This window comes from Podarcis gaigeae (assembly GCF_964106915.1).
Source record: "Podarcis gaigeae genome assembly, chromosome: 2".
NCBI classification, from domain to species: domain Eukaryota; kingdom Metazoa; phylum Chordata; class Lepidosauria; order Squamata; family Lacertidae; genus Podarcis; species Podarcis gaigeae.
The window spans coordinates 55,084,857-55,110,394 of record NC_139679.1 but is presented as its reverse complement, the minus strand read 5'-3'; the positions used below and the strand labels follow the sequence as shown (position 1 = coordinate 55,110,394).

The following is a 25,538-nucleotide window of genomic DNA, read 5'->3' as shown; positions in this document are numbered from 1 at the left end:
GGACCAAGACATAATTCTCTCACAATTGCTGGAATCAGCAACACCAGCAAGCAAACAGGAAATTGTCTCTGCTTTTTAAAGAAATTCTGTCAGTTCTGTTCAGCAGAGCAACCTGAACTTCAGGCTTAAGGCCTTGCTTCCTTTAAACAGTTTAATTAGAAGGGCGGAATGCCTGCAAAATAAGGCCATTAGCAACTGGATAACAGGAAAGAACTCAGCGTGTTCTAATTTGAGGACACACTTAAGAATGTAAACAGAAGTCACCTCAAAATACACCTTCTGTAAAAGCTGCTTACTCCTGGGGTTGTCTCTAAAGTGCAGATGAGTAATGCATTCCATCAGTACAAGGATTTCCACTTTTGCAGCAGGCTTCTCCCCGAATCTGTTCTAGGTGCTTCTCCAACACTCTGGAGCAGATTCGGGGAAGGTGCAGGGTGCATGCAGGGAAGGAGGGGGAAAGCCCTGCTCTGCACTGACATCTTAACTGGATAACGCCCCCGGGTTAGCAACTAAGCTTGCTAGAAGACCATTAAGACAAGAGGTACAGGGGGTGAGGAGGAATACACAAACGTTGCTCATCCACACAGTTTTTTACCACCTCTGATCACTCAGGAGGGCGCAGCTGCAGAACCCTGTTAACATTTACTCCCTGCCCACCCACCCGGGCAACTCCCATTGCAAACAAAAATAATCCTTGAGTCATCAAACTCTTTCTCCCAGGAGGTTTGTCAAAGCCCAAGCATCTTTCAGAAACAACGCAAAACAATTTTGTTTTGGTCAACGGCATTTGATGGCGCAGACTAAAGCCAGCATGTGGGTTTTCTGTGAGCATATTCGTTAGATCTGACAATTAAGATTTTCAATCTGAATTTTAAAACAAAGTCACCAAATTTAAGGTTTAGAATTAAAGAACATTATGGTGAAAATTGAAAATGGTACCAAAGGAACATCCAGAGTAAATAATTTCAAGTACTTTGGGACACAGAATTGGTAACATTTTATATTTTTAAACGCAAACAATTTTTACAAATTTGTTTTCAGCCTTAACCGACAAATAAATAATTTGTTAAAGCTAACTTCTATATTACAAGAAAGAAAGAGATATTTTTTCACAGCAGCTATGGATGTCAAATCTGGCTCTTGAGTGAGAATGTGCATTTGCTTTAATGCCTTTATGCTACAAGTCATTACTGCTGGTGAACCCTAAGTGCTTTCAGGGAGATGGAGCTAATACTTACCACCTCTAACACTGTATAGTTTGAAATTTAAGACTTGAAAATAATGTGGTTCATGCATTAAGAAAGTGTGAGTTGAGTGGGAGTGGGTGGCTCAGGGGACTTGAAATGGATTAATGCATTTTTCACATTTAAGTTGCAGGATCAGGTCTGCAATAAGCGAACATTAGCTGGTGGAGAGGGGGCTGACTTCAGATCTGGAGGGAGGGAGGGAGGGAGGGAGGGAGGGAGGAAGTAGGCTCAGAAATCCCCAGGTGAACACAGTTGTCCTGTGAAGTTCTGGCTCAGGCTCATAATGGCCTTGGCTGTGGCTCCAACCCTATCCCAGAAATTCTGGGTTCCTGCTGCAGCAGCATTCCAGAGCACAATAGGGGCTCTGGTACCAGATGCTTATACCTGCTCTCCAACATGAAGCTCTTCCTGCTGCAACCGACACTGTGAGGTTAGTTTCAGGAAAAAGGATAAAGATGTTCAAGGTGGGCTATGCTAAGGCTGTGCTGCCAGTGAGGTTACTTAAGAGTATGAGGGGGCCAGAGTCTTGGCATGAGCTCAAAAATAATACAATTTAGTCTCTTTTTAGTTAGAAAATCATTGCTGAGTCCATCCTGATTCAACATCTTCACTAACAGTAATTGATCATTGCTATCAACAGGCATGTTTACAAGAAATGAATCTTGGGCTCTGCTCCAAATTCCGGACAACTCCAAGAGGAACGAATGACTCAAGGCAAGCTGATCCCACAGGGATCTTCTGACCACAGGGGGACGCAGCTAACAATCTGGTCATTGTTCAAACCATTACTGATACCATAATAAAGGGAGTGTCTATAAAATCAAGTAAAGTGTATACACAATTGGTGCTCTTTTCTAACCAGCAAACCTCCTGTAAGAATCACCGTAGCAAAGGTCTCTTTTGGTAGCATCTGACGAATCTTAGATTGACAAGATTGTAAAGTGAGTTTCACACAAACAGTGCCACAGAAAACCAATACAAATAGTAAGTGAACAGGGGCCTGCTTTTATAGTTAGAACCATGTGAGACATCCAGTGAGTAAGAAAACACATTTTTGACAGTCAGCATTTACTGGATAAGCTGCTTTGTATGAATTTTAACATCTAGCTGGCTGAATTATTTGACCTAAATTTTACCTTTGATTCCTCTGTCCATCTTCATCAAGCGCCTGATTATTGCATCTCGGCCATCTCCTTGCCTGACCTCTATTTTTGTAGAAAAGTGGCCATTTGCTGGTTGAGGATTCACCAGAAAAACAGACACACCAGGCTATAAGAAAAACAAGAGGTAGAAGGTGGAAAAATGTCAAATATCCAACCTGATGGTAGACACTTGCTACGTGTTACCATATATCTTGGATCACAACTTGCCAATATGGCTTACTTCCACCTGTACAAAATGATATATAGAAGTCTAAACATTTCAGCTGCAGTGTTGATACTCTTATGTATACAGATGTCTCCCCACTTAGACAGGGGTTACGTTCCAGGGTACCACACATTTATGTGAAATTGCATATGGTGGAAGAAACCATCTAAAAAGTCTGTAAACCTCATAGAATTGCAGCTGAAAGGCTCCTGGGATTGCTAGCCATTTTCCCACTCTTTTCATGCCATTTTTGCAGTTTCCCCACTCCTTTCAGGCTGTTTTTGTCCTTCTGTGCCTTTTTTAGTTCAAGTCTTTTTAAAACTTATATCCGGAAGTCGCACATATACATGGTCGCGCAAGAGGTAAATATGCGCAAGTAGGGAAACGCCTGTATTCATTTGTATGTGTTTTAATGTATTTGTTACATTTTTATCCCACTTGTTCTCCAAGAGCGGAATTCATTGTTCTCCTCCACATATTTTATCCTCATGATCAGCTTGTGAAGTAACTAAAGCAATAGCGACTGGCCAAATATCACCTCCCATTACCTTAGGGAGCTAAACTTGGAACCCTGTCCATTTGCTGAAGGGCTACACCTCAGTGGCAGAACATCTGCTTTAATGCAGAAGGCCCTGGGTTCAATCCTTTGTACATTCCCACCAGGGAAAAGTAAAATATTTCTTCACACACACACACTCCCCTCTCCATCCCCCAGCCCAAGGGCATATTCCAGCCAGCCAAAGACACCCAGGGAGGCTGCTGCCTGTGGATGGGAGTGTGGCTTGAGAAGAGTCTCAAGGACCAAACCAAAAGGCCTGGCAGGCTGCACTCACTCACTGCATGTCGAAATAGCAGGCTCCTCATGTGTCAAGCTGTACAGAAAAGAGTCCCCAGTCAAGAAATGGAATCCAAGGATTGCAGCTTAGTCTCAGTGGTTCCTAATGAGTTCTATGGGTAGAATTAACAGGGTGCAACCTTAGATACCCTTGAGAAGTGGAGAAAGGACTGGTGCTCTTACCAGACATTACTGGCAGGTCTAGCCCCCATCCTTCAGTGATGCATCTTAGACTTTTCTCTCAGAAACATGAACAGTTCCTGATGCCTCATGCAGGGCACAATAAAGTACAGTGGTACCTCGAGCTACAAACCTCAGGTTACAAACGCTTCAGGTTACAAACTCTGCTAACCTGGAAGAGTTACCTCGAGTTGAGAACTTTGCCCCAGGATGAGAACGAAAATTGTTTTCCGGCGGCACAGTGGCAACAAGAGGCCCCATTAGCGAAAGCACGGCTCTAGTTAAGAACAGTTTCAGGTTAAGAACTGACCTCCAGAACGAATTAAATTTGTAACTAGAGGTACCACTGTAGTTAAGTGGGGAACAAAGTCTCAGAAATCAGTGAAGGAAGTAGACTTGCAAACTTACTTCGACTCTGAATGTGCAGAATGGTTTTCCAGGACAACAATCTTCTTTGATTTTCTCATCTCCTTCAGAAGAAAACTTCAATTCTATATGTTCCAGCTGTGGAGGAAGAAGAGGGAAAGCTCAAAACATTGGTGGTGCAGAGGGTAATAGTACAGCAATGACAGGAGTATGCCAACATTTAATTCTCTTGAAGCACATTCATGCATTTCTTTGTAGCAATGAAGATTCTAAAGAAAGATACTGCTGACAGCAGGTTGTGCCCAAGACTGGCCCAAATCAGGCACTTCCCATTACATAAATTTATCTCCAAGCAACTGACAGCAGCTCTGACTTACAGCTAGATGCTGTTAGATATACCCTAAAAGGTTGGCTACAAATCCATTCAATGATGATGATCGTGTTTAGAGGATATATCTTGAATAAATACTCCACTAAAATGGTCGAGAATTTCCAAACCATCTTCTTACCTTGAGAGGAAATCAAGCTAACTGGGGACAACAACATTATTCAAGTAAAAAGTAGTAAGATGATGAGAGAGAGAGAGAGAGAGAGAGAGAGAGAGAGAGAGAGAGAGAGAGAGAGAAGCTGGCTACATTTGATAAAAGCTCTCCTTTCCATTGAAGGTCAATGATACTGACATAGAAGTCCAATTTAGGGTGCTCTTGGTCACTAAAATCTGGAGAGCCTCTTGGCACCTTAAAGACCAAAAAAATTATTATGGCACATGTCTGTACAGGTTTATGCCATAATAAATTTGTTATCTTTGAAGTACCACAAAACTTCAGGTTCTTTTTTTTACTGAATACTTCAAACTATCAAGGAGGATTGGACTCAGATATAAAAAGTGATTACCAACGTAATCACGTAATTCTATTAGGGACTTCCCACCCCACACACGACTTGTAAGCTAATCCACTGATAAATAACTTCTGCAAGCTTAACAATTAAATGTGCATGTGCAACCTTAAACCCAGAAAGACATATATAGACATTTTGTGTGTTTTTAAGCTCTTTTGACTTGAGCCATTAGCTCCTCGACAAATGCTCACCTCCAAGGAATTTGTCAGGTAGACTATATTCTCCATGAGTACGGCCCGTTCATCAAACTCCAGCTCCAGATCAAGAACACGTGGCCCTTTCTTCTCCAGATTCTCCTGTGATGCCAAAAATATGGAAAGCATATATTTTAAATTGGATTATCTTTGTGAAACCTGAATAGTGCAGCTGAGCAAGCCTAAGACAGAAAACATCTGACAAGAATTCATTGCTTACAGCATATGGGTCTGAAGCTCCTAGCAAAATTTACAGTTTTTAATTAATTAAATAGAGTTCCCGCCTCTGAACAGGAAAGAAACTAAAGCTTTAGCATTTAAATGACAATAGCAGTTTTATTTCAGAAATTTTGAAACATATATAACAATCTTGTCTTCTTGCATACCCAGGCTGTGTGTACTCAGCAAGCTGCCATTCTATTCCTTTACACCAAGATGTCCAACAGGACTGAGCTTGAAGGCCAGATTGCAGGCCATGGAATCTTTTGTCCCCTGGGCAGGCAGAATGCACCCACTGCAAGCCAACTGTACAGATAGGTTGCCACAAAAAGCAACATCACTAAAATGTGGCTCATGAGCTATGTGAGAACATCTGGAGGTGACTGCATGTATCACTGCTCTCCTCCTCACTTCTGTGATTTGGGCAGCCAATAAACAGTGTGGAGCAACTGATCCCCCCCCCCAAAAAAAAAACCACACATACAATATCTAGTCTGGCAAGAAACAAAGATCTACACTGTCCAAGAAATAGCCCAAAGAGCAGTCACAGATCTGTATGTTGTCCAATAACAATGCCAAAGAGTCCTGCACTATGCTTTGAAGCAACTGATTGTCAGCACTGCAGAAGTCTGATAGGTGTGAAGGTCTTACGAAGCACTTGTGAAGCATCCCTGATTATTGGGACTTCATAAGCCTCTTTTTACCTGCCCACCTGATGTCATATAAGATGTCAGGTGATTGGCAGGTGGGTGAAGCTTGACCAAAATTGCAGGGTGAGTTAAATGGGAAGGCTTGGCAGGCCAGAGGCAACTGAGATAGAAACCTCCACATATAATCTCATCTCAGTCCAAACGCTACAGCTCTTGCAAAAATCCAGAAATGCATACCAAGAACAATCTGCTGGAGTTAGATTACTGCTACATCAAGTATGCAAAGTATTCTTTCTGCTACTACCAATGTGTTTGACAGGAAGGTGTGCAATTTTGTTGAACTGGAACAGTGTGCTGGATTTGTTACCTTGGCTAAAGAAAGCACACATTGATAAAGATAATAAGCAACAACTGTCTTCCCTTTCTACTGTCGTTCTGCAAGCTAGGTGCTTCAGCAAAAAAAAATGTGCCTAGCATTTATTTAGTGTGGCAACGCTGACTGTGCCTCTAAACAAACCTACCAAACACACACACACACACAGAGAGAGAGAGAGAGAGAGAGAGAGAGAGAGAGAGAAACCAAAGTACCGCTGGGGCTACAATTTAAGTAGTAAAAAAACCCACCCCACTCTTTTCTAAAAGTCATGACACATTCTTCTTTTTGATTACTACCCTACATACATATACATATATATATATATATGCAGGTTTTGGTGTCCTCGGGTGTCTTCCCGTGTAAAAGTTGGGGTGTCTAGGCGACGTTTCGACGAGGTCTCACTCGTCATCTTCAGGCTGGTGCTTTCGGCTTCTTGTTACTGGAACAGAGCGGGATCTCAATGTTTGAGTTCCTATAAATACTGTAGAGGGGGTGTGGTGTCTAGCCTCCAATGTTCTGGGCAGAGAGGAAGTTCCCAGGCTAGTGTGCCTTTTCTTCTTTTGTTCCTTAATTACTTGAGAGATACCTTGAGTGATTTCTTGAGTGATATCCTGAGTACCACTTAGGTGGGTCATTAGGTGTGGATTAGTTGCTAAAGTCTTTGTGTCTTGACCTCTTGAACTTTGTGAAGAGTTTTCCTGAGAAGATGGCTGTATTGCACTTAGTTGTGCTTTGGCTTGGCTTCGTGTATAGGGGCGAGCTGTGGTTTTGTGGCTTGTGTCAGCCAGATCTGTGTAGGGATTGCAGGGGGGTGCAGCATCCGGAGGTGCCACCATGGATTGGCTACTGGATGGTGTCAGTAATTCATCTGTGGAGAGGGTCTGGGTTTGGGTCTGGTGTGGTTGATTGGTGTTGGCGTTCTGTGTGCCTCTGGATCTGGTGTCAGTTTTTGTGGGGAGGGCTAATTTCCAGATGTCTGGCAAGCGGGATGTGTCGTCACGCTTGTTCATGTTGTGAGGGTGTTTCTCTATCTCGATGGCTTCCATGATTATTCTCTTGTGGTGATGTTCCGTGTTAAAGAGCAATTTGGAATCTGCAAAATTAATTTCGTGTCCTGTTTCTTTCATGTGTTGGAAAAGAGAGGAAGTTTTTTGTAATTTGGCCACACGGGAAGGAAAAACTGGATAGCTTCCTCACACATCTCAACAACTTACACCCCAAAATACAATTCACTATGGAAATAGAAGCCAACAACCAACTTCCCTTCCTTGACGTCCTAATCTACAAAAAACCTGATGGCTCCCTAGGACACACTATCTACCAGAAAAAAACACACACCAACCGCTACTTACATGCACAATCACACCACCACCCTGCACAAATCAACTCCGTAGCCAAGACTCTCATCTCCAGAACCAAACGCCTGGCTGACAAAGACCACTTGACAACTGAGTTACAGAATCTCTCAAATGTGCTAATTGCCAATGGATACCAGCAAAACAGGATTACGAAGCTAATCCAAAAGGAAACACCCCCCAAAAACCAAGACACAGAAGAAAACAATGGCATGGCCCTCCTTCCTTATATCAAGGGCACTACAGATAAAATTAGCAAAATCCTCCATAAACACAATATCAAAACAGCCTTTTGCACCAACCAAAAAATAGCCAATATCCTCAGAAACCCCAAGGATAAAATCCAGTTGGAAAACCAAGGGATCTATGAAATACCCTGCAAAGTCTGCCCAGCCACGTACATTGGACAAACAAACAGACGAATAAATGCACGTATCGCAGAACACAAGAATGCCGTCAAAAAAGAAGAAAAAACTTCCTCTCTTTTCCAACACATGAAAGAAACAGGACACGAAATTAATTTTGCAGATTCCAAATTGCTCTTTAACACGGAACATCACCACAAGAGAATAATCATGGAAGCCATCGAGATAGAGAAACACCCTCACAACATGAACAAGCGTGACGACACATCCCGCTTGCCAGACATCTGGAAATTAGCCCTCCCCACAAAAACTGACACCAGATCCAGAGGCACACAGAACGCCAACACCAATCAACCACACCAGACCCAAACCCAGACCCTCTCCACAGATGAATTACTGACACCATCCAGTAGCCAATCCATGGTGGCACCTCCGGATGCTGCACCCCCCTGCAATCCCTACACAGATCTGGCTGACACAAGCCACAAAACCACAGCTCGCCCCTATACACGAAGCCAAGCCAAAGCACAACTAAGTGCAATACAGCCATCTTCTCAGGAAAACTCTTCACAAAGTTCAAGAGGTCAAGACACAAAGACTTTAGCAACTAATCCACACCTAATGACCCACCTAAGTGGTACTCAGGATATCACTCAAGAAATCACTCAAGGTATCTCTCAAGTAATTAAGGAACAAAAGAAGAAAAGGCACACTAGCCTGGGAACTTCCTCTCTGCCCAGAACATTGGAGGCTAGACACCACACCCCCTCTACAGTATTTATAGGAACTCAAACATTGAGATCCCGCTCTGTTCCAGTAACAAGAAGCCGAAAGCACCAGCCTGAAGATGACGAGTGAGACCTCGTCGAAACGTCGCCTAGACACCCCAACTTTTACACGGGAAGACACCCGAGGACACCAAAACCTGCATTCCTGTACCCGTGAAAATCTACGAAAGCATATATATATATATATATATATATATATATATATATATGGTTAATCATACTTCTGTGAATTTAGTACTCATTAAATTCAGTATCCTTACATCACCCTATGAACCATCTTCTCATTCTAATTTTGTTCTACAGCCATGGGCCACAGGAATTTACATTACTGATTTACATAAACCTATACACCACCCTCTAGTCAGAGCATTTTTAGGTGGTTTACAAAAAAGCTATTAAAGCAATTGCATTAAACCATCACAACTGTTTTAAAGTAACAATATAACAACACCCACTACAGCCAGCAACAATTATCAGCACAATATCAAGGCTCAAAAAATGCTTGGGCAATGACCATGTAGATTATTATTACTTAGAAGTTGTTGTTTTAAGTGCATCTGTTAAATCCTGCTAGCATTTTAGTCTACTCTGACTAACTGATAATGCAGGGAGATTTTAAATGTGGCCAATAAGCTCTTTTTTTAAAGTCATGCTTCCCTCCAGTTATCAAATATATTTCTTAATGTCTCTCTTTTTTTCTTTTCTCAGGAGAAATCTTGCTGCATTCAAGTTGTGATCCCCAGCTATAGAAGAAAATGGAAGTCTTTGCTATAACCAGGAGCCCAAGGTAGTTGCTTCCAAATTTAACTGGTAACAATGAAGTGGGTTTTTAAGTCCTAGGCTCTTTGTTTCAGCTACCATGAACAGGAGAGAGAGACATTCCCCCCCCCCCCGAAACCCTCCTCCCTTTGTACACCCCAGCACTCCTTATGCACAAAACATGCTCAAGAGGGCTGGGGCACCCTTTGGAAAGAGAGAATTTGCTAAAATTGCCTCCCCTTTCTATTCGCAGAACCCTCCCCTGGAATAAAGAGCCTTCTGTGAGTGAAGGAACATAATTGGACACAACCCAATGCGATCACCAATTTCATTACCCATTTTGGTTCAAATTTTCAAGGGATGAAATTTTACTACTATTAAATTTATATACTGCCCTTCATCCATAGATCTCAGGGCAGTTCACAACAGAAAAATACAAAACAAAAACAAGATTTTAAAAAGATAAAATACATAATAAAAACAAAAAACAGAAACAAACCAATAACCCCCCTCCCGTAAGCTGCAGGAAGACTGACCTTGATCATAGCAACAAAAGGCATAACCCTTTTCATGTATTTCTTCAGTTCTGTCAAGGAGTTGAGTTCAGTGGCAATTATTTTATTGTCTGGTAGTTGTCCTCCATTGGTCTACAACAAAAACACATACGAGATCCTTTTTTAAAAAATAAAATAAAATCCAATTAAACCACTGCATGGCAGTTCTCGTTTTTGTAGCAAGCACATATAGCCTTCATTTAAATTTACCCCAGATGCCTAAAACTTCCCCTCCTTGAAGATCTTAATACTGTGATACATTCCCATGGGGGGGGGGGGGAGAATTTTTTTCTCTCCAGCATCCTGCTAACTTCCCTTTCAAAAACTGCTTTTTAGAAAATTATTCTAATCAATAGAGAAAACAACACAGCCACAAATCTTTATTTGGCAAGTCTTTCTTTGTATGTGTGACTTCACCCTAAACATCATGCCCAGCCCAAATCATTTAGAAAAATCTATGAGCTCAGTCCTTCACAAGCTGCAATCTACCACGCTGCACACAGCAGTGCCGTCGTGTCGTGGCCCACAAAGAGCACGGTAAGCCTCTTGTTTGTAATGGCTTCTAGAACTATAAAAACAGGATCAAGAGAGAGGCAGGTTTATTGAGCAACCTGATAGCTCCTAACACATGGGCTTCTTTTGGCTTGGCGGGCCCTAGGGTATGCTAGGATCCATGCTTGGACATATCTCTGCTTCGACTGCAGGAGAAAGGAATTTCAGGCATCTGTTTCTCTCACTTTCTCTGCCACCACTTTCACACCACTGCATTCACCTGCCCTCCCTTTTACATTTGCCACATGCAAAGAACTGCAGGGTGGTGTTGTGGTTAGAGATTGGACTAGGACCAGGAAAACCCTTGGGCAAAGTTCCATGGAGCCACAAAGCTGCTGGGTGGCCTTAGATCATTTTCTCTGACCCTAACCTATCTCACAGGGTTATTAAAAGACTAAAGAAGGGTGGGGTGGAGAGAGAAACCTTACATGCTGTCAGCACTAGTGTCCCAACCTCTCCCCAAATTCACACTACAGTTTAACTTCATTGATAGGAGCCCCAAAGTAAATGGGAAAGTACAATTCATTCTGCCTTGTTAGTAAGATCCATATTCTTTCTGTTCAATATGGATTGATGGCAGTGGACACCAAGTTACAAAGACATGCTTGTTCCTAATTAGAAGGAAATTAATTTAACCACATTACTGCAATTTGAAAAGACACAGTGAATCCACAAATCAACTCTGATACTTAGCTGTTCTGCTTGAGTGCTGCTGTTGTTCTTGTGCCACAAGAGTTAAAGGATCAGTTCCAGAAGCTTAAGAATTCAGGGACTGCAGCTTTTCAAGCCGGATTTCTTAGTGTTATGCAAGTTTTAAGGCAGAAGAATTTATTGTGCTCTAGTATATTTCTTACAAAGCCAGAGAATTATCATACTCACCAAAGACTAGAGTGGAGCTCAAAGCTCCTTGCCTAATAAGGAAGTTACACTCGTCTGAACACAGCCAGTATTGCTGCAGCAGAACAGGCACTTAAATAAGCAGCTAACTAAGCTTTGCATTTGGCAAAAGATTAAGGATAACAAAGCTGAGCCCATTTTCAAATGAACTCCATTTCCAAAACATCACTAGAAATGATGTCATACAGCAAACATAATCACACACCCAAAAAGGACATTACGACCAAACTGCAATACCTGCAAAATCTTATTAAAACACTGGAAACACTTATTTCCCCCTTAGATTCAATAACTTGATGCCAAGTTAGTTTTATTTTGAGGAGAGACAGAGAGGAGAAAGTGACGAGAGAAGCAAATAATAAAGTAAAATGGGGAGATAGCTGACATTCTTGTTTTCTTTCTTACTGGCTTTAACAAATTACTGTTACTGTGTACTGTTTCTTATATTGCTCTGCTGGGTTTACTACAGTTATTATTGGAATGTAAGCCATCTTGCAGACCAGGCATAGGCAAACTCGGCCCTCCAGATGTTTTGGGACTACAACTCCCATCATCCCTAGCTAACAGGACCAGGGGTCAGGGATGAAGGGAGTTGTGGTCCCAAAACATTTGGAGGGCCGAGTTTGCTTATGCCTGTTGCAGACAGTCTGATAGAATGGCAGGATAGAAAACCTTTCAATAAGCCAACAAGCAAGCAAGCAATGGGAGGGCATTTATGTAGGATGATCACCTGATAATGCTTGCGCAGAACAGACAACGTAGTGTGCTGCCACGGGGGATAGTTCTTGGCCACATAAATGGTACAGTGGGATGGTTTCTGGGGTGCTTCTTTGTTGCCTTTCTAGAAAACAAAAGGAGACCTTTCTCATCAGACGGAATGATTCTTTAAAACCATCCAGTGTAGGAACAGCCGGGGCAGGGGGTGCGGGACATAGGCCTTTACCTTTCCTTTAGCTGGTGCCATGTAGTTTTTGAGGCGCAGACGGAGTTCGTGAGCTACTTCTGTGAGGTACTGGGAAGAACGGATCAGGATTTCATCCACAGGGCCAGGCACAGGCCAGGAAGCTTTCATGATGGAGTCAGTCTTTAAATATGAGTTAACAACAGAAACTGGGATTAGAAAAGAGGAACAGTTCTTACCTTCCTTGTTCCAACATAATGATGAAGTCTAATGGGGCCATACAAAGGCTATGGATTGTGCTTGGTATGCAGAACTGCTGATATTTAGCTGAGATATGATCACAAAGAGGGAACATGTGACGACTGCAAAGCGGTTCGCTAGCAATAAATAAACAGCCATACCTTGCCCAGCAATGCCCAAATATGTTCACACACATGAGGGCAGACTGGAGCCAACAGGAGAGTCTGAGATTCGATAAACTGGAGCACCAAGTCCCTGTGCATTCCTTCGATAGCTAGTTCACGGTACTTGTCTTTTGCTGCCTGAAAGAGAGCCAGCACAAGCACCGTAAAAACAGTCTAACTGTCATGGAAAAGCATTGCATAAAAGCCAATCTCCTTGCTTTAATATGTCCTTAAAACATAAACTACTTATAATCCTATAATGGATTATTAAAAGGACCATATTTTTTATTTTTTAAAAAAAAAAACCTGCTGGGATTAGGACCAAATGAAATTCTGCCAGTGGGACATTATATAGCTTTACATTATTATGGCTCTTAAAAAAGACATCTATCGGCACAGACATAAAAGTCAAGGATAACTGTAACTGTATATTAGGCACTATCATTCTGAATGGCCCACATAAAAAGCTACCATTAAGTAGTAAGGAAAAAAGAGGCAATAAATATGATAGATTATTATGCACATAGTTCAGCCAGCCGAACCACACTCCTGAAAGTCAGCTGCGTAAAGGAGTCACAGCAATTCATTATTAAGCAAAGCAATATGCTGCTGCAGATATTTTGGAGAGCCGCTGACACCTTATGGACTAAAGTGAAAAACATCCTGCTTTTTAATGGCAGCAGGAATACATTTTCTGATCCATCCATCCTTGATTAAAATTAAGTTTGCTAAAAGAAGAGAGAGATAAAGGAAACAATTTTTTTCTTTAATTATTGGCCCTCCCTCTTTACTGCCTGCCAATGACTGTAAATCTCTGGTTGTCAGAAGGGAAATAACATCCTGTGGAAGTATACTGCTTAACGAAGACTACTGACTACAGGAATATGAATTTTATGTCTTTCTACCTACCCTTCTAGCATAATGCTAAATCTGTGCTGCACAACATAGCAAAAGCAGACTGGCCACTGTGGGAGAGGTCTTAGTTTAGTGCTGAATTGTGTGCATGTTAAATCCCTGGCATCTCCCACTAAAGGATCAGAAGTAGCAGAGCCAAGTAAAACTATTATTCTAGCAGGCAGCAATATTTCAAACCAACTGCTTTACCACCGTTATTGCATTCTTTAATTGTATTTTAAGTTTCAAATTTTTAAAATCCTGTTCTACAGAAAGTGGACAGCCTACCTGAAATTCAAAAAAGCCTGTTTTCAGAGCTTCCTTAAACATCATCTTCTCATAGTTTTGATCTGTTTTCATGATGCCTGCACTCATTTCACTGGGCAGGGCATGGAGGAAGAGAAGACCAGAGAAAGTTATAGTTAGATTGAAATAAAAGAGAAGTGCCAACATGCATGAATCTGTGATTTAACATGATTATACAGAACAGCCCTGGGGGGTCCACATTTTTTTTCTGAGCTAGAAAGTTGGTCTAGTTCATGGTACCTGGCAAAAACTCTGTCGTTGAAGGTGGTGGCAGGCCCACTTCTCAAACTGTCCCAGTTAGCAAGTATTTCCTTCACCCACTCCACCCAGTTGTACAGACGGAGGATGCCAGCATCTGCCATGGCTTCCACAAAGTTTGCATCTTCAACAGTATCACCTGCATCAGCCAATGCCAGCCGCATGCCTAGAAGGAAACCAAGTCAGTGTTAGAACATCAGGTGCCCTGTAAAAAGGACAGTACAACTGACTCCCAACTACTTTTCCACATCAGTATCTGAGAACATTGCTAAAAACGTCATAGACAGCATCACTGCAAATCTTCATTGAAATTACATTTCAGAAGGCAGCTGCATCAGTTTTCCTATATGGAAGAATGGCTTGGTCACGAAGGCAGCTGCATGAGTTTTCCTATATGGAAGAATGGCTTGGTCACAACATACTAGAAAGATTTTCAGTGGTGAAGAACATGATTAAAGAATAGCACTGACAAACTGACATGCATTGGCATGTCCTTCCTGTCATGACCTCCCAATATGCAACCTGAAAAGGTTGATCAGCTGGAGCTCCTGTTTTCCATGGACAGCAGGGGTGAGCAACTGGATCTAGCTGGCAGGCCAGATCAAAAGCTCCTCCCTGCCCTGCCACTTTGACAGGTGGGTGGAGCTGGGCACCTATTTAATTTATTAATGGGCAGTCAATTTCAAAGGAAAAATCAAGAGCACACTCCTGCTACGGTTTGTAATCCAGCTTGAATTCAAACACCTTCTGTAGCCACAGCTCCAAATATCACTAGTTGCATTTCTGATTCTTTCTTTCCAGATGCAATTTGGCTCATTTTGAATTTGGTGCCTTCTTCAATAGCTCTGGGTTGACACAAAAAAGGGTTAAATTAAAAATTTACACTAGTAGCTGGAAATGAAGAACCAGTGTGCCCCCTATTCTTGTTTTCCAATTTGGCTGAGGCTTACCAGCGCCACATTTAGTGTCATTTGACAGATGGGTGTGGTTTGGGTCAAATGGGAAGGATGTCGTTTATTCTGACACACATTTATGTGCTCCATTTTAAACCATAAGATGATTATTATGCCACTGGTTATAGTATAACCTGGCCAACAGTTTTAGCAGATTTTTTTTCAATGACAAGCTAATATGCCTTCTTACCATCAGCAGAAAACTTATCCAGAGCTTCGCACAGAGTGAGGAAGTTGCCTGTAGATTTAGACATCTGTGGGATAGGAATGTCAAACAGGGGCGGGTTACAGTAAATCTATCCACTGTCTGATGAGAAAAGTTAAGCAATGTGCTATCCATGAGAACAATAAGAAACTGAACTCCCCTGAAATAAACACACACCAACACTCACACGTAGACATTTTTATATTCATTTCATTCTAACCCTCATTCACTCCACCCAAATAAAGATTTCTGCCTGGTTTTCAGTGTTGAGATCTGTCAGTCCTAACCATCACAAAAGTATAAACAAATAAAGTACCTTCTCTGAATTTAGGAGGAGATGCCCGTTTGCTCTTACAGATACTGGCCATTTTTCTCTGCATTAGAAGACATACACGAAAAAAATTCTTTTATTTTTCTTAAACTTTTAAAGGCCCGCCCAGAAGCAGAGCCACAGGGACGACAATATTCTTCAAGGGAAAAGAAATGCAGGACATGCACTATGTCTTTGCTCAAATGCAATGGATGTGTTAAGGTTCAAAAAGCAAATACAGCATACATATATGTCAACGAAATACAATGTTAACAGAACCAATGGAACGTAAGAACCAGCTACTGTCTCCTAGATGACATGGATTCAACTATCCTGGCTGAATAGGACTAACACTGAAACCCTTGGTTGTTCAGGAGGCCTCCTTCATGCCACCCAGGGAAACTAAATTAGAATAAAGCTTTGCTGCGGTTTGTATGGTGCTTGTTCTTAAAACTTTGATTGGATTTCCTCTAAGATGGAAGGGCCAGAAAACATTTATTTTTATATATGTGTCCAGTTCACAACATACATATTCTGCAACACACTCTGAACACTGAGCTCTTGAAAATAGGGTAAGATGGTGAGCATCTCAAGGCACCCATGTAGCAAAGTGAGGCTTATCCAAATCAATCAAGGCACACTGTCTGGAGGGCACCTGGGGAACCAAATTCCTTGAGGCCTAGCAATCTTTTGACCCTGAAGACATTCTGGCTTGTGGGCAAGCAACTATGACAGGCACTCCTTGGTGCACATTGAAGGCTGTTGGCAACGAACAGTGCAAGACACACTACTATTCTTAGGCTTGGAGCCAGAGTGAGGACAACCCATCAGGGAGGCAGCAGGAGATAGCCATTCCCAAAGCCTCAACTAAGTGTTAGTTAATCTGCATTGTATAACTGGATGGGAGAATGATCAAACCAATGCTCAGGTGCCTATTAGCTGTTTAATGAAGTTATAGCCATGTTTTAATCCCACACAGATCTTCCAAATGTCTCTTCCTTGTACAAAAGCAATTCACTTTTCAGGCCTCGGATGAACTCAAAAGAGGTTTACAATGAAGACTTATTGTGACTGTGTGTATGGCTGCAGCTAAAGAGGCATATTTTTAATAGATTTGAAAGTACTTCAAACCAACCTTTGATCCGGCCACATGGCTACATGATTATAAAGGTAGTATGACAAGTGATTCGGAACAAGGTCCTTGCCAGAAGCACGCAGATCCACTGGATACCAATATTCAAACTCCTGCTTCAGTTTATCCAAAGCTGCTTTGGGGATCTTTGTTGCTGGGAATGGAGCTGTCTTAAAGAAGATGTAGTCCCAAACCTCTTTGGACATCTGGTTTGCCCTGCATAGATTAGAACAAAAGTTATGCAGGGGAGAAATAGTGACAGTTATCTTAAGCATCTATTATGCTGCTAAGTATAAGTACTACAGTGTATACAGTGTATACAGAACTAAGTATACAGTGGTACCTTAGTTCTCAAACGCCTTGGTACTCAAACAACTTGGAACCCAAACACTGCAAACCCAGAAGTAAGTGTTCCAGTTTGAGAACTTTTTTCAGAAGCCAAACATGCTCCGTTTTGAGTGTTACACCTCTGTTTTGAGTGTTACGCTGAAGTCTGTATGTTTTTGCTATTTATTTTGCATTTTTGTTTTTGCAGCTCTTTTTTGTTTGTTTGTTTTTCTGACTGTGTGGAACCCAGTTTAGCTACTGATTGATTGCGTGACTGCAGTACATTGTTTATTGCTTTCATTTTATGGATCAATGGTCTCGTTAGATAGTAAAATTCATGTTAAATTGCTTGTTTTAGGGGTTGTTTCTAAAAGCCTGGAATGGATTAATCCGTTCTGCATTACTTTCTATGGGAAAGCATTGCCTTGGTTTTGGAAAGGACTTCCAGAACAAATTAAATTTGAGAACCAGGGTACCACTGTACAAAGCTCTGCATCTACATTCTACTAGGCTGCTCAGTTACAAATAGTATGACATAAGCCTTCTACATTCATGAACCACCACAGGGCTGAGGAAGCTGTGGCCGTGCAGACTACAACTCCCATCATCCTTGGCCACTGGCCATGCTGGTCGGGCCTGAGGGGACCACATGTTTCACAAACCAGCACTAGCATGACAATACATTTTTCCTGTCCTCGTTCTTTTTTTAAAAGCAATATTGACAGGAGAAAACAAGTTAAAGGTTGTAATCCAGGAAAAAGCCAGTTTAGCATTTCTCATCAAGCTCCTAAATGAACCTGTTATAGCTAGGCTGATTGATGGGTTTAAGACAGATGCTGCCAAGTTAGAGTATGGATCAAAATAGAGAGATTACCCCCTTGACTCCACAAACTAGAAATAGTGGGTGAGCATTTAAACTAGTAACAAATCTCATTAATGTGCCATCAATATCGCACACATTGGGTTGACTATAGATACAAAGTACAACCTGCAAACCAAGACTCATATTCATTTAATTTATTTGTTAAATATGTACACCATCCTTCATCGGAATATCTCAAGGTTGTTCAAAGCATAAAAATACAGAATAAAATTTGAACCTGGGCTGCAGCCACACTAGACCTGATGCCAACATCTGCCATTGAGAATAGAGTTCACACATGTGGGAACCATTCCAGGTTTGCACTTCATTAATAGTAAAAGTTCTTGGTTTTATTTATTTTTTCAAAGCCAGAAATGGTTTTTTTTCCAGTTTGAGGTATGAAAATACCCCCCATTCCAGGTATAATGTATATGGTGAAAATATACAACTGTAAATTTCCTTGTGTCCAGAATTAAGAGTCACATACAGATTGAGTGGTGACTCATATGGGCAAGTTTCACAAGAGCCTCTGCCTGTTCAAGGTGCTTTCCCCTGTCTCCTCCCCCTATGTGCCCCCCCAAATTGGCTTGGGGTAGTTCAAGAGAACCCCCAGAATAGTGCACATGGGGGTTAGGGGGAATCGTTCTGTCTGGCAAGCTCATATGCTTTTGCAGATGGAACATTCAATAGAGCCAGACTGAATTCCAGCTTATGTCTTGACTTGAGCCATACATACATTCTTTGAAAATGTCAGTAAAGAAGTTGCTTGGATTAACCTTAACTCAATTTCCTATTTCCCTTTAGAAATTTAATCAGCAAATTTGAATTAAAACATCAAATGCAATGAAAGGGTTTGCATAATGACTTCTTAGATAGCCACAAACTTTGACTAGAGCAATGGGAGCAAAGGGCAGTGCTCCTGTGAAGGTAAAATTCTGTTCATTTCACTCTGCTTTTTCTAATGAGAGAAAAAGCGAGCCAGACAACTGCTATGCAGTCCAATTAAGAGTTCAGAGGAAAGACTCACCAGACACTACGCTGCCTTAAAAAGATTATTCCTATGAAAAATAGATCTCATTTGAACCAATCCTCCTGTCTTCAGTTACCTTCAGGTTTAAAAAAAGGAAGGAAGGTGCTTGAATATCGCTAGGATTTCCATTTCTAAAGCATTCATCTGTGGCTTCACCCAGAGAAGATATGCTCCACCTTCATCTAGTTAACTCCCCAATTTAAAAGCTCAATTGACCACAGCAGTAACCACTGCATAATCGACCACAGCAGTAACCTCATTAGAGAGAGATATTTTGAAGCAGTAAGACAGAAGCTAGTTAACATTCTATACTGAATACAAAACTATAATCCTTCATCTTGTATGCCACAGAAGACTAACCTTAAGTTTAAGAGAAGCAATAATGCTGGAAGCTCAAATTAGACCACTTAGTATTGCGAAAATTGCTTGAAGAAAGAGTTTTGATCATAGAACAAGGATGGGGAACCTGTGGCCTTTCAGATGTTGATGGACTCCCAAATCCCATCATCCCCATCCAACATAACCAATAGTCAAGGACTATGGGAGTTGTGGTCCAGCAACATATGGAGGACTACAGGTTTCCCATGCCTTTGCTAGAAGTTCTATAATAGCCTTTATATCTGAAGATATATCTACTGAATGCATAGTGGAGGACTACACAAGCACTTAACAGGATAATTAAACCTCAACTATTTATGATTGCAGACAGATTGCCAGAAAGGAGAAGATTAGCCATCTGGTTCTCTTTTCAGACACTTTTTTCATTTCCTGGGGAAACAGAACTAACATTAAAAATCAGGGTGGTTTCTGATAACCATTTTTTCTAACTATGTGGCACTTTACAGTTGTCCTGCAAAGAATCAAATTCATACCAGACTCCTCACCTGGTACACAGTGTGAATCAACATGAAGACACTATAATAATGGCAGAGATTTATCTATAATTTTATTATGTAAAACACTATACCCTGGGAAACTTTCCTTCTCACCTGATCCCTAATGGAGACTGTCCTTGTCCGCGGAGATTACCCTGTTGGAGGAGATGAGCAACCGTATAGAAAGCCATGTAGATAGTGGAATCGGAGAGAGATTCGATCAACCATTGCTCATCCCAAGGCAAACGTGTGCCTAAAAATATAGCAAAATAAATTATTTGTGTTGTAGTCAGCACATTCCTTAGTTGTCAACAAAAAAAGGCTTAAGAGCCTTTTTACCTTTCATATTAAAACAACTCAATATTTATCAGCTTGTCTCTGTTGGCAGCCATTAGTATGGTGAACTGTGACTCACTCAACGTCTTAGAAATTGAAGTACACCTGAAAGGAGCATACTTGAGTTTTTCAGGGAGTGGCACTTGGAGGCCCTATCCCAAGCTACTTCTGAATCTATACTCCTCATTGGAGTTACATGAATCTCTGGAATATGCTTCTGCGTGGAAAAGTGAGGTGTGCCTTGATTTCAGCTCATGACAGATGTTAATTTTTCTGAGTATGTTGTCTCTATGGGAATCAGCCGTTGCAGATATGCTTTAAAAAACATTTAGAATATTAAATTGCTCCTATAGCCAAGAGTTCCCAATTAAACAACAGGAAAAGTTTTATCCTACCTAATCCGTACGTCCTTGAACAGGCATGTTCTTGCAACCAATCCAGAGTGGCTTCAAAATTTCTTCGTGTCTCATCACCAAACCTGAAAAAAGCAAGATAATTAATCCTTGCTGTCTCTTCCTGGGCTTATGTCAGCCCACATGTCCCTTGCCCCTATCCCCCACAACTTACGTCTCAAGGGTTTTCAAACATTCAAAAGTTTGTCGCTTCCAGTTTTCTTCACCGTAGTCCAAGTACCTAAAAATCAGACAAAAGGACTTAGAATGAAGGGCGGTGCAGGATGCAACTAACTTGGCTCCATCTTTCCTTCCAACTCACCATTGGTCACAAAGAGCCACCACACACTCATCTGCAGATCTAGATATGACTTGTTTCTCTGGCTCCATATAAACCATTGCTTCATACTAAATAAAGAAAAGGGTGGGATTACAATGCTGGAACAAAAAAGGAAATATTTATGAAATAGGGAAGTAGCTTTAGCCATGCAACTATCCTGAATTCCATTTGACGAATAATAGCAATTTAATAATCCAAACCTATGCTCACCAGTTCTGTTGGAAGAGCAGACAGGGACAGAGTTTATTTAATTTCTGTGGCACAAGAGTGGGAATATGCTCACCAATAGTCAAGGCAGTTCAAGGAAGCAGCTACCTAACTGTGGCAACTCAACTGTCCCATGTGCATGGCTTTCAACCCAAGCCTGAGTGTTCCTTTGTCTATACAATGGGACTCATTGTCATTACATGACTATATTATGGAGCTTTATTTTCTACAACCTGGACCGTCCAGAGCAAACGCTTTACTGATACAAAAAAATTAATTCCACAATCAAGAAAATCTCAAAATAATGGACAGCATTAAGCCAATGGAACAAAAGTCATTATTCTCAGTACTTCAGCTGCCCTCTTGTGAAAGAACTGTGCAAGTACACCAAATTTAATCACTGTATGGTACGATAGGAAGAATTCAAAACTGCAGAGCAATCTAAAGCCCAAGTGAAGCAACAATGGGGCATGATGGAGCAGTGGAACCAACAGAGCATCCTCAGCCCCTTTGCTCACACTAGCTGGGACAGAAGGCAGGGGGTAGGCAAAAGCTTGTTCCAGGTTATGCCAGCATGTCTCTGGCACAGATATTGGGCCTAGATCAGAACTGTGGGGGGTAGCTCAGAGGCCTAAGGATCCCAAGCCAGCCCAACGCCCTGTTTGGGGGTTTTCCACCCGTCTGCACTTTTGGTGGGTAGAAATGGGGAGTTCTGTGCTGACATAGGCCAGTGGACTGCAGGAAGGAAGACCTCCACCCCATCAGTTCCCTGCTCCCATGGTCTTTCCTTTTCAAAACTTTATAGGGACAGAAAATGTCACCACGCCACAGTCCACTCTTCTCCAATATGCCTAAACAGTTACTTTCAAAGCCACAAATCTTCCCTTTAGCAAACAGATAAGGATTAGTTCACTAAAGAAAATAGCAAGCTCTGCAGGATTCAAAGCACCCATCTAAATAAAGCAGCTATTTCTATTTGACAGGTCAAGCATAATAATTTCTCTTTTGCAACAAAACCAAAACACTTGACTTAGTGCTGCTTAGTTTCACATGGCTACGATTGTGTTTCAAAAAATCAAGCTGTGCTCTGTAGAGACAAGCAAGCAAAAACTGTGTTGTGGAAGACACTGTATAATCTTAAAATACAATACAAACCACTACACACATTGTCTATCATCTTCCTCTGAATAAGCTTCTTGACATCCTGCACCTTCTGGCCTTTGAATCCCTCCACGAGCATTATCTGAAAAGGGAAGTCATTGCAGAGATTACAAACTGTTTTAGAAGTTCAGCTTATATGTGAGGAAGCTGGTCTCCATCCCTTTTCCTCCTAGAGGATGCCTGCAAGAAACCCACATAGATCCAATAATTGTAAATGAATCTGTTGTTTTAATCCTAGAAATTTTATCTCCTGACCTCAAAAGCAAAATAATTCTTCAAAACACGAGTACATCAAAGGAGATAGATAGATAGATGATATATAGATATAGATATAGATATAGATATAGATATAGATATAGATATAGATGCGCAAAATGGCAGCAAAATTTTATTCATTCATAAAGCACCTCTGATATGTGCATAACACTTCACAAAGAACAGATATGACTGGTCCTTACCCCAAGAGGCCTACAATCTAGAACAGACACAGGGAAACAACAGAAGAAAGGGACAAGGTGTGGACAGGCAGTAGAAGACTACAGAATTTCAATTAAGTGCCTGTAATAAGGAATTTCAGTTTTTTTATTTTTAGAATACCCATGTGCAATTTTTTTAAAAAAACCACACACTTTATAAATTGTCCCATGAGTAAATCAGAGTTTAGCTTTATAGCCTTAAATGTGAATGGACAAAGCTACTCTAAGAACAGACTCAAATGTATAAAGGGATGTCTAATTTACATGTCTGATGAAAGCAAGCCATTACTCTTCAAGAAGACACATCTGTTTACGACAATTGAAACCCCACTGGGTAAATCAATCTCTAGTAGTCTTGAATATCTAGCCTCTTTTAATACGAAGACAAAAGGTGTTGGACATACTTTGTTATGGAAAAGTAAAAGGAATTTTTTAAAATGTTCAGCTGTGCTTCAGTAGGAGAGCACACGCCTTGCAGGCATAAGAGGTTTGGTTACAGAGTTGGCATCTCTGCTTAAAAGGTTGACTACCTGAAATATAGCTGCCACTCCTCATGTGAAAATAATATTTCCTCACATACAAGTGTTTGTCGCACATAACTCTAGGGCACTGCGCGAGAAAAGTTAAAAGAAATGCTTTAAAGTGGTACCTCAGGTTAAGTACTGTATTTTTCGCCCCATAGGGCACACCGGCCCATAGGACGCACCTAGTTTTTTTGGAGGGGGGGAATAAAGGGGGAAAATTCCCTTTATCTCCCCCCCAAAACGAGGTCGGGGAATCCAAACCAGGTCGGGGAACAGCGGGATGGCGGAGCTGTGCCTCCCCGCTGTCCCCGGAGCTTGTGGGGCTGCCAGATATCTGCACGAAGCCTGGGGCGCGCTGTGCAGCCCGCCCCAGGCTTCGGGATGCAGGCTGCTATCCGCAAGCCGTGGGAGAGCTGCGTGACTTCACGCCGGGCTCCCAAGGCTTGCAGAGAGCTTCCTGAAGCCTGCATTCGCCCCATAGGACGCACACACATTTCCCCTTCATTTTTGGAGGGGGGATAGTGCGTCCTATAGGGCGAAAAATACGGTACTTAATTCGTTCCAGAGGTCCGTATTTAACCTGAAACTGTTCTTAACCTGAAGCATCACTTTAGCTAATGGGGCCTCCTGCTGCCGCTGCTCCGCTGCTGCACGATTTCTGTTCTCATCCTGAAGCAAAGTTCTTAACCTGTAGCACTATTTCTGAGTTAGCAGAGTCTGTAACCTGAAGCGTATGTAACCTGAAGCATATGTAACCTGAGGTACCACTGTAGTTGCACTTACACTTTTGTAAGCATGAGGACTGCCAGAAAACCTATCTATAAAGTACTCATGAATCTTTTGCTAGTGCTTGTGTTTGCAAATCACTAGGATTTTTTTCCCCTTCCACTAAGTTTTCTGGATCCAGCCTTCCCTTAGATTCAACAGAAGGCAATCCAAACAGGTCAAAGTCTGAAAATCACCTAAAATGAATGAAGCCTAGCCAGCTCATACATACCAAATACAGTGGTACCTCAGAAGTCGAACGGAATCCATTCCAGAAGTCCGTTCGAGTTCCAAAACATTCGGAAACCAAGGTGCGATTTCCGATTGGCTGCAGGACGCTCCTGCAGCCAATTGGAAGCTGCGGAAGTCATGCTGGACATTTGGGTTCCAAAGAATGTTTGCAAAGCAGAACACTCACTTCTAGGTTTGTGGCGTTCGGGAGTCAAAACGTTAGACTCGCAAGGCGTTCAGGATCCAAGGTATGACTGTACCAGTTACAGATTAGTTATGTATCCAAAGGAACGCATAGAGACCAAAAGAGAACAGGACAAGTATTGCATTCAGTGAAACAAACCATAAAGTGAATTAGCTTTCCCAACCCGGTGCCCTTCCAGATGCTTTGGACTACACCTCACAGCGCCCTGACCATTGCCTAGCTGAGGAGAGTCCAAAACAAGTTGGGAAAACAAGTAAATAAAGAAAATGGTGTGTTCAAATCTATTGAGTCACCAAGCAATCAGAGTTGGGATGAATTCCTTTTCACCCTTATATTTTAAAAAGCAGAAGTGGTGACGTACAAACATCTCCACACACAAAAGGGGAAAAAAACACTCCTCTAACACACACACCCTCTTGAGAAAATCTTAATTTTTTACTTACTCCCTCATAAAATCCTTTCAGGTATAATCTTTCCTTGGCTTCTGCAAGTTTCTCTCTGTCATTTTGACTCTGGATTTTCAGCTCGTCACAGATCAACGGAGCAGAAAGGTTGCCATAGCCAGGGATCTCAATGATGGGCACCTGGGAATAGCACATAGCATTGTAAAATAGTTGTTTTCAATCATGCAAGTAAATCAAAGAGTTTTGCAGGGGATTCAACCGTGACTCCCAAAGCCTCCAAAGAAAAGGGATCTTCATTTTACGGTTTTTCAACAGTATGTGCATTGTTTACTGTCTGAAGGGCAGGGAATGTAAACTATTTGGAGTGGGGAGAGAGAAACTAAAGTGAAGCCTGTTTGATTCCATCTATATGCAAGGTTCTCACACCTATATGAC

At 41.6% G+C, this 25,538-nt stretch overlaps 1 protein-coding gene across 2 annotated transcripts in view; it reads right to left on the bottom strand.

Moving 5' to 3' along the window:
• LARS1 (leucyl-tRNA synthetase 1) overlaps nucleotides 1-25,538 on the bottom strand; it is a 46,516-nt gene that overhangs the window by 2,128 nt on the left and 18,850 nt on the right. For both annotated transcript variants that reach the window (XM_083728223.1, XM_083728222.1), the window contains exons 14-31: nucleotides 25,143-25,283; nucleotides 22,503-22,580; nucleotides 21,113-21,198; nucleotides 20,966-21,031; nucleotides 20,794-20,876; nucleotides 20,177-20,315; nucleotides 16,972-17,184; nucleotides 15,843-15,900; nucleotides 15,512-15,575; nucleotides 14,351-14,534; nucleotides 14,093-14,183; nucleotides 12,908-13,048; nucleotides 12,549-12,689; nucleotides 12,336-12,446; nucleotides 10,139-10,249; nucleotides 5,088-5,192; nucleotides 4,039-4,134; nucleotides 2,384-2,516 (exon numbers count right to left, since the gene is read on the bottom strand). In XM_083728223.1, the coding sequence (XP_083584349.1) occupies nucleotides 2,384-2,516; nucleotides 4,039-4,134; nucleotides 5,088-5,192; nucleotides 10,139-10,249; nucleotides 12,336-12,446; nucleotides 12,549-12,689; nucleotides 12,908-13,048; nucleotides 14,093-14,183; nucleotides 14,351-14,534; nucleotides 15,512-15,575; nucleotides 15,843-15,900; nucleotides 16,972-17,184; nucleotides 20,177-20,315; nucleotides 20,794-20,876; nucleotides 20,966-21,031; nucleotides 21,113-21,198; nucleotides 22,503-22,580; nucleotides 25,143-25,283 (2,041 nt within the window). The remainder of the gene's footprint in view (nucleotides 1-2,383; nucleotides 2,517-4,038; nucleotides 4,135-5,087; nucleotides 5,193-10,138; nucleotides 10,250-12,335; nucleotides 12,447-12,548; nucleotides 12,690-12,907; nucleotides 13,049-14,092; nucleotides 14,184-14,350; nucleotides 14,535-15,511; nucleotides 15,576-15,842; nucleotides 15,901-16,971; nucleotides 17,185-20,176; nucleotides 20,316-20,793; nucleotides 20,877-20,965; nucleotides 21,032-21,112; nucleotides 21,199-22,502; nucleotides 22,581-25,142; nucleotides 25,284-25,538) is intronic.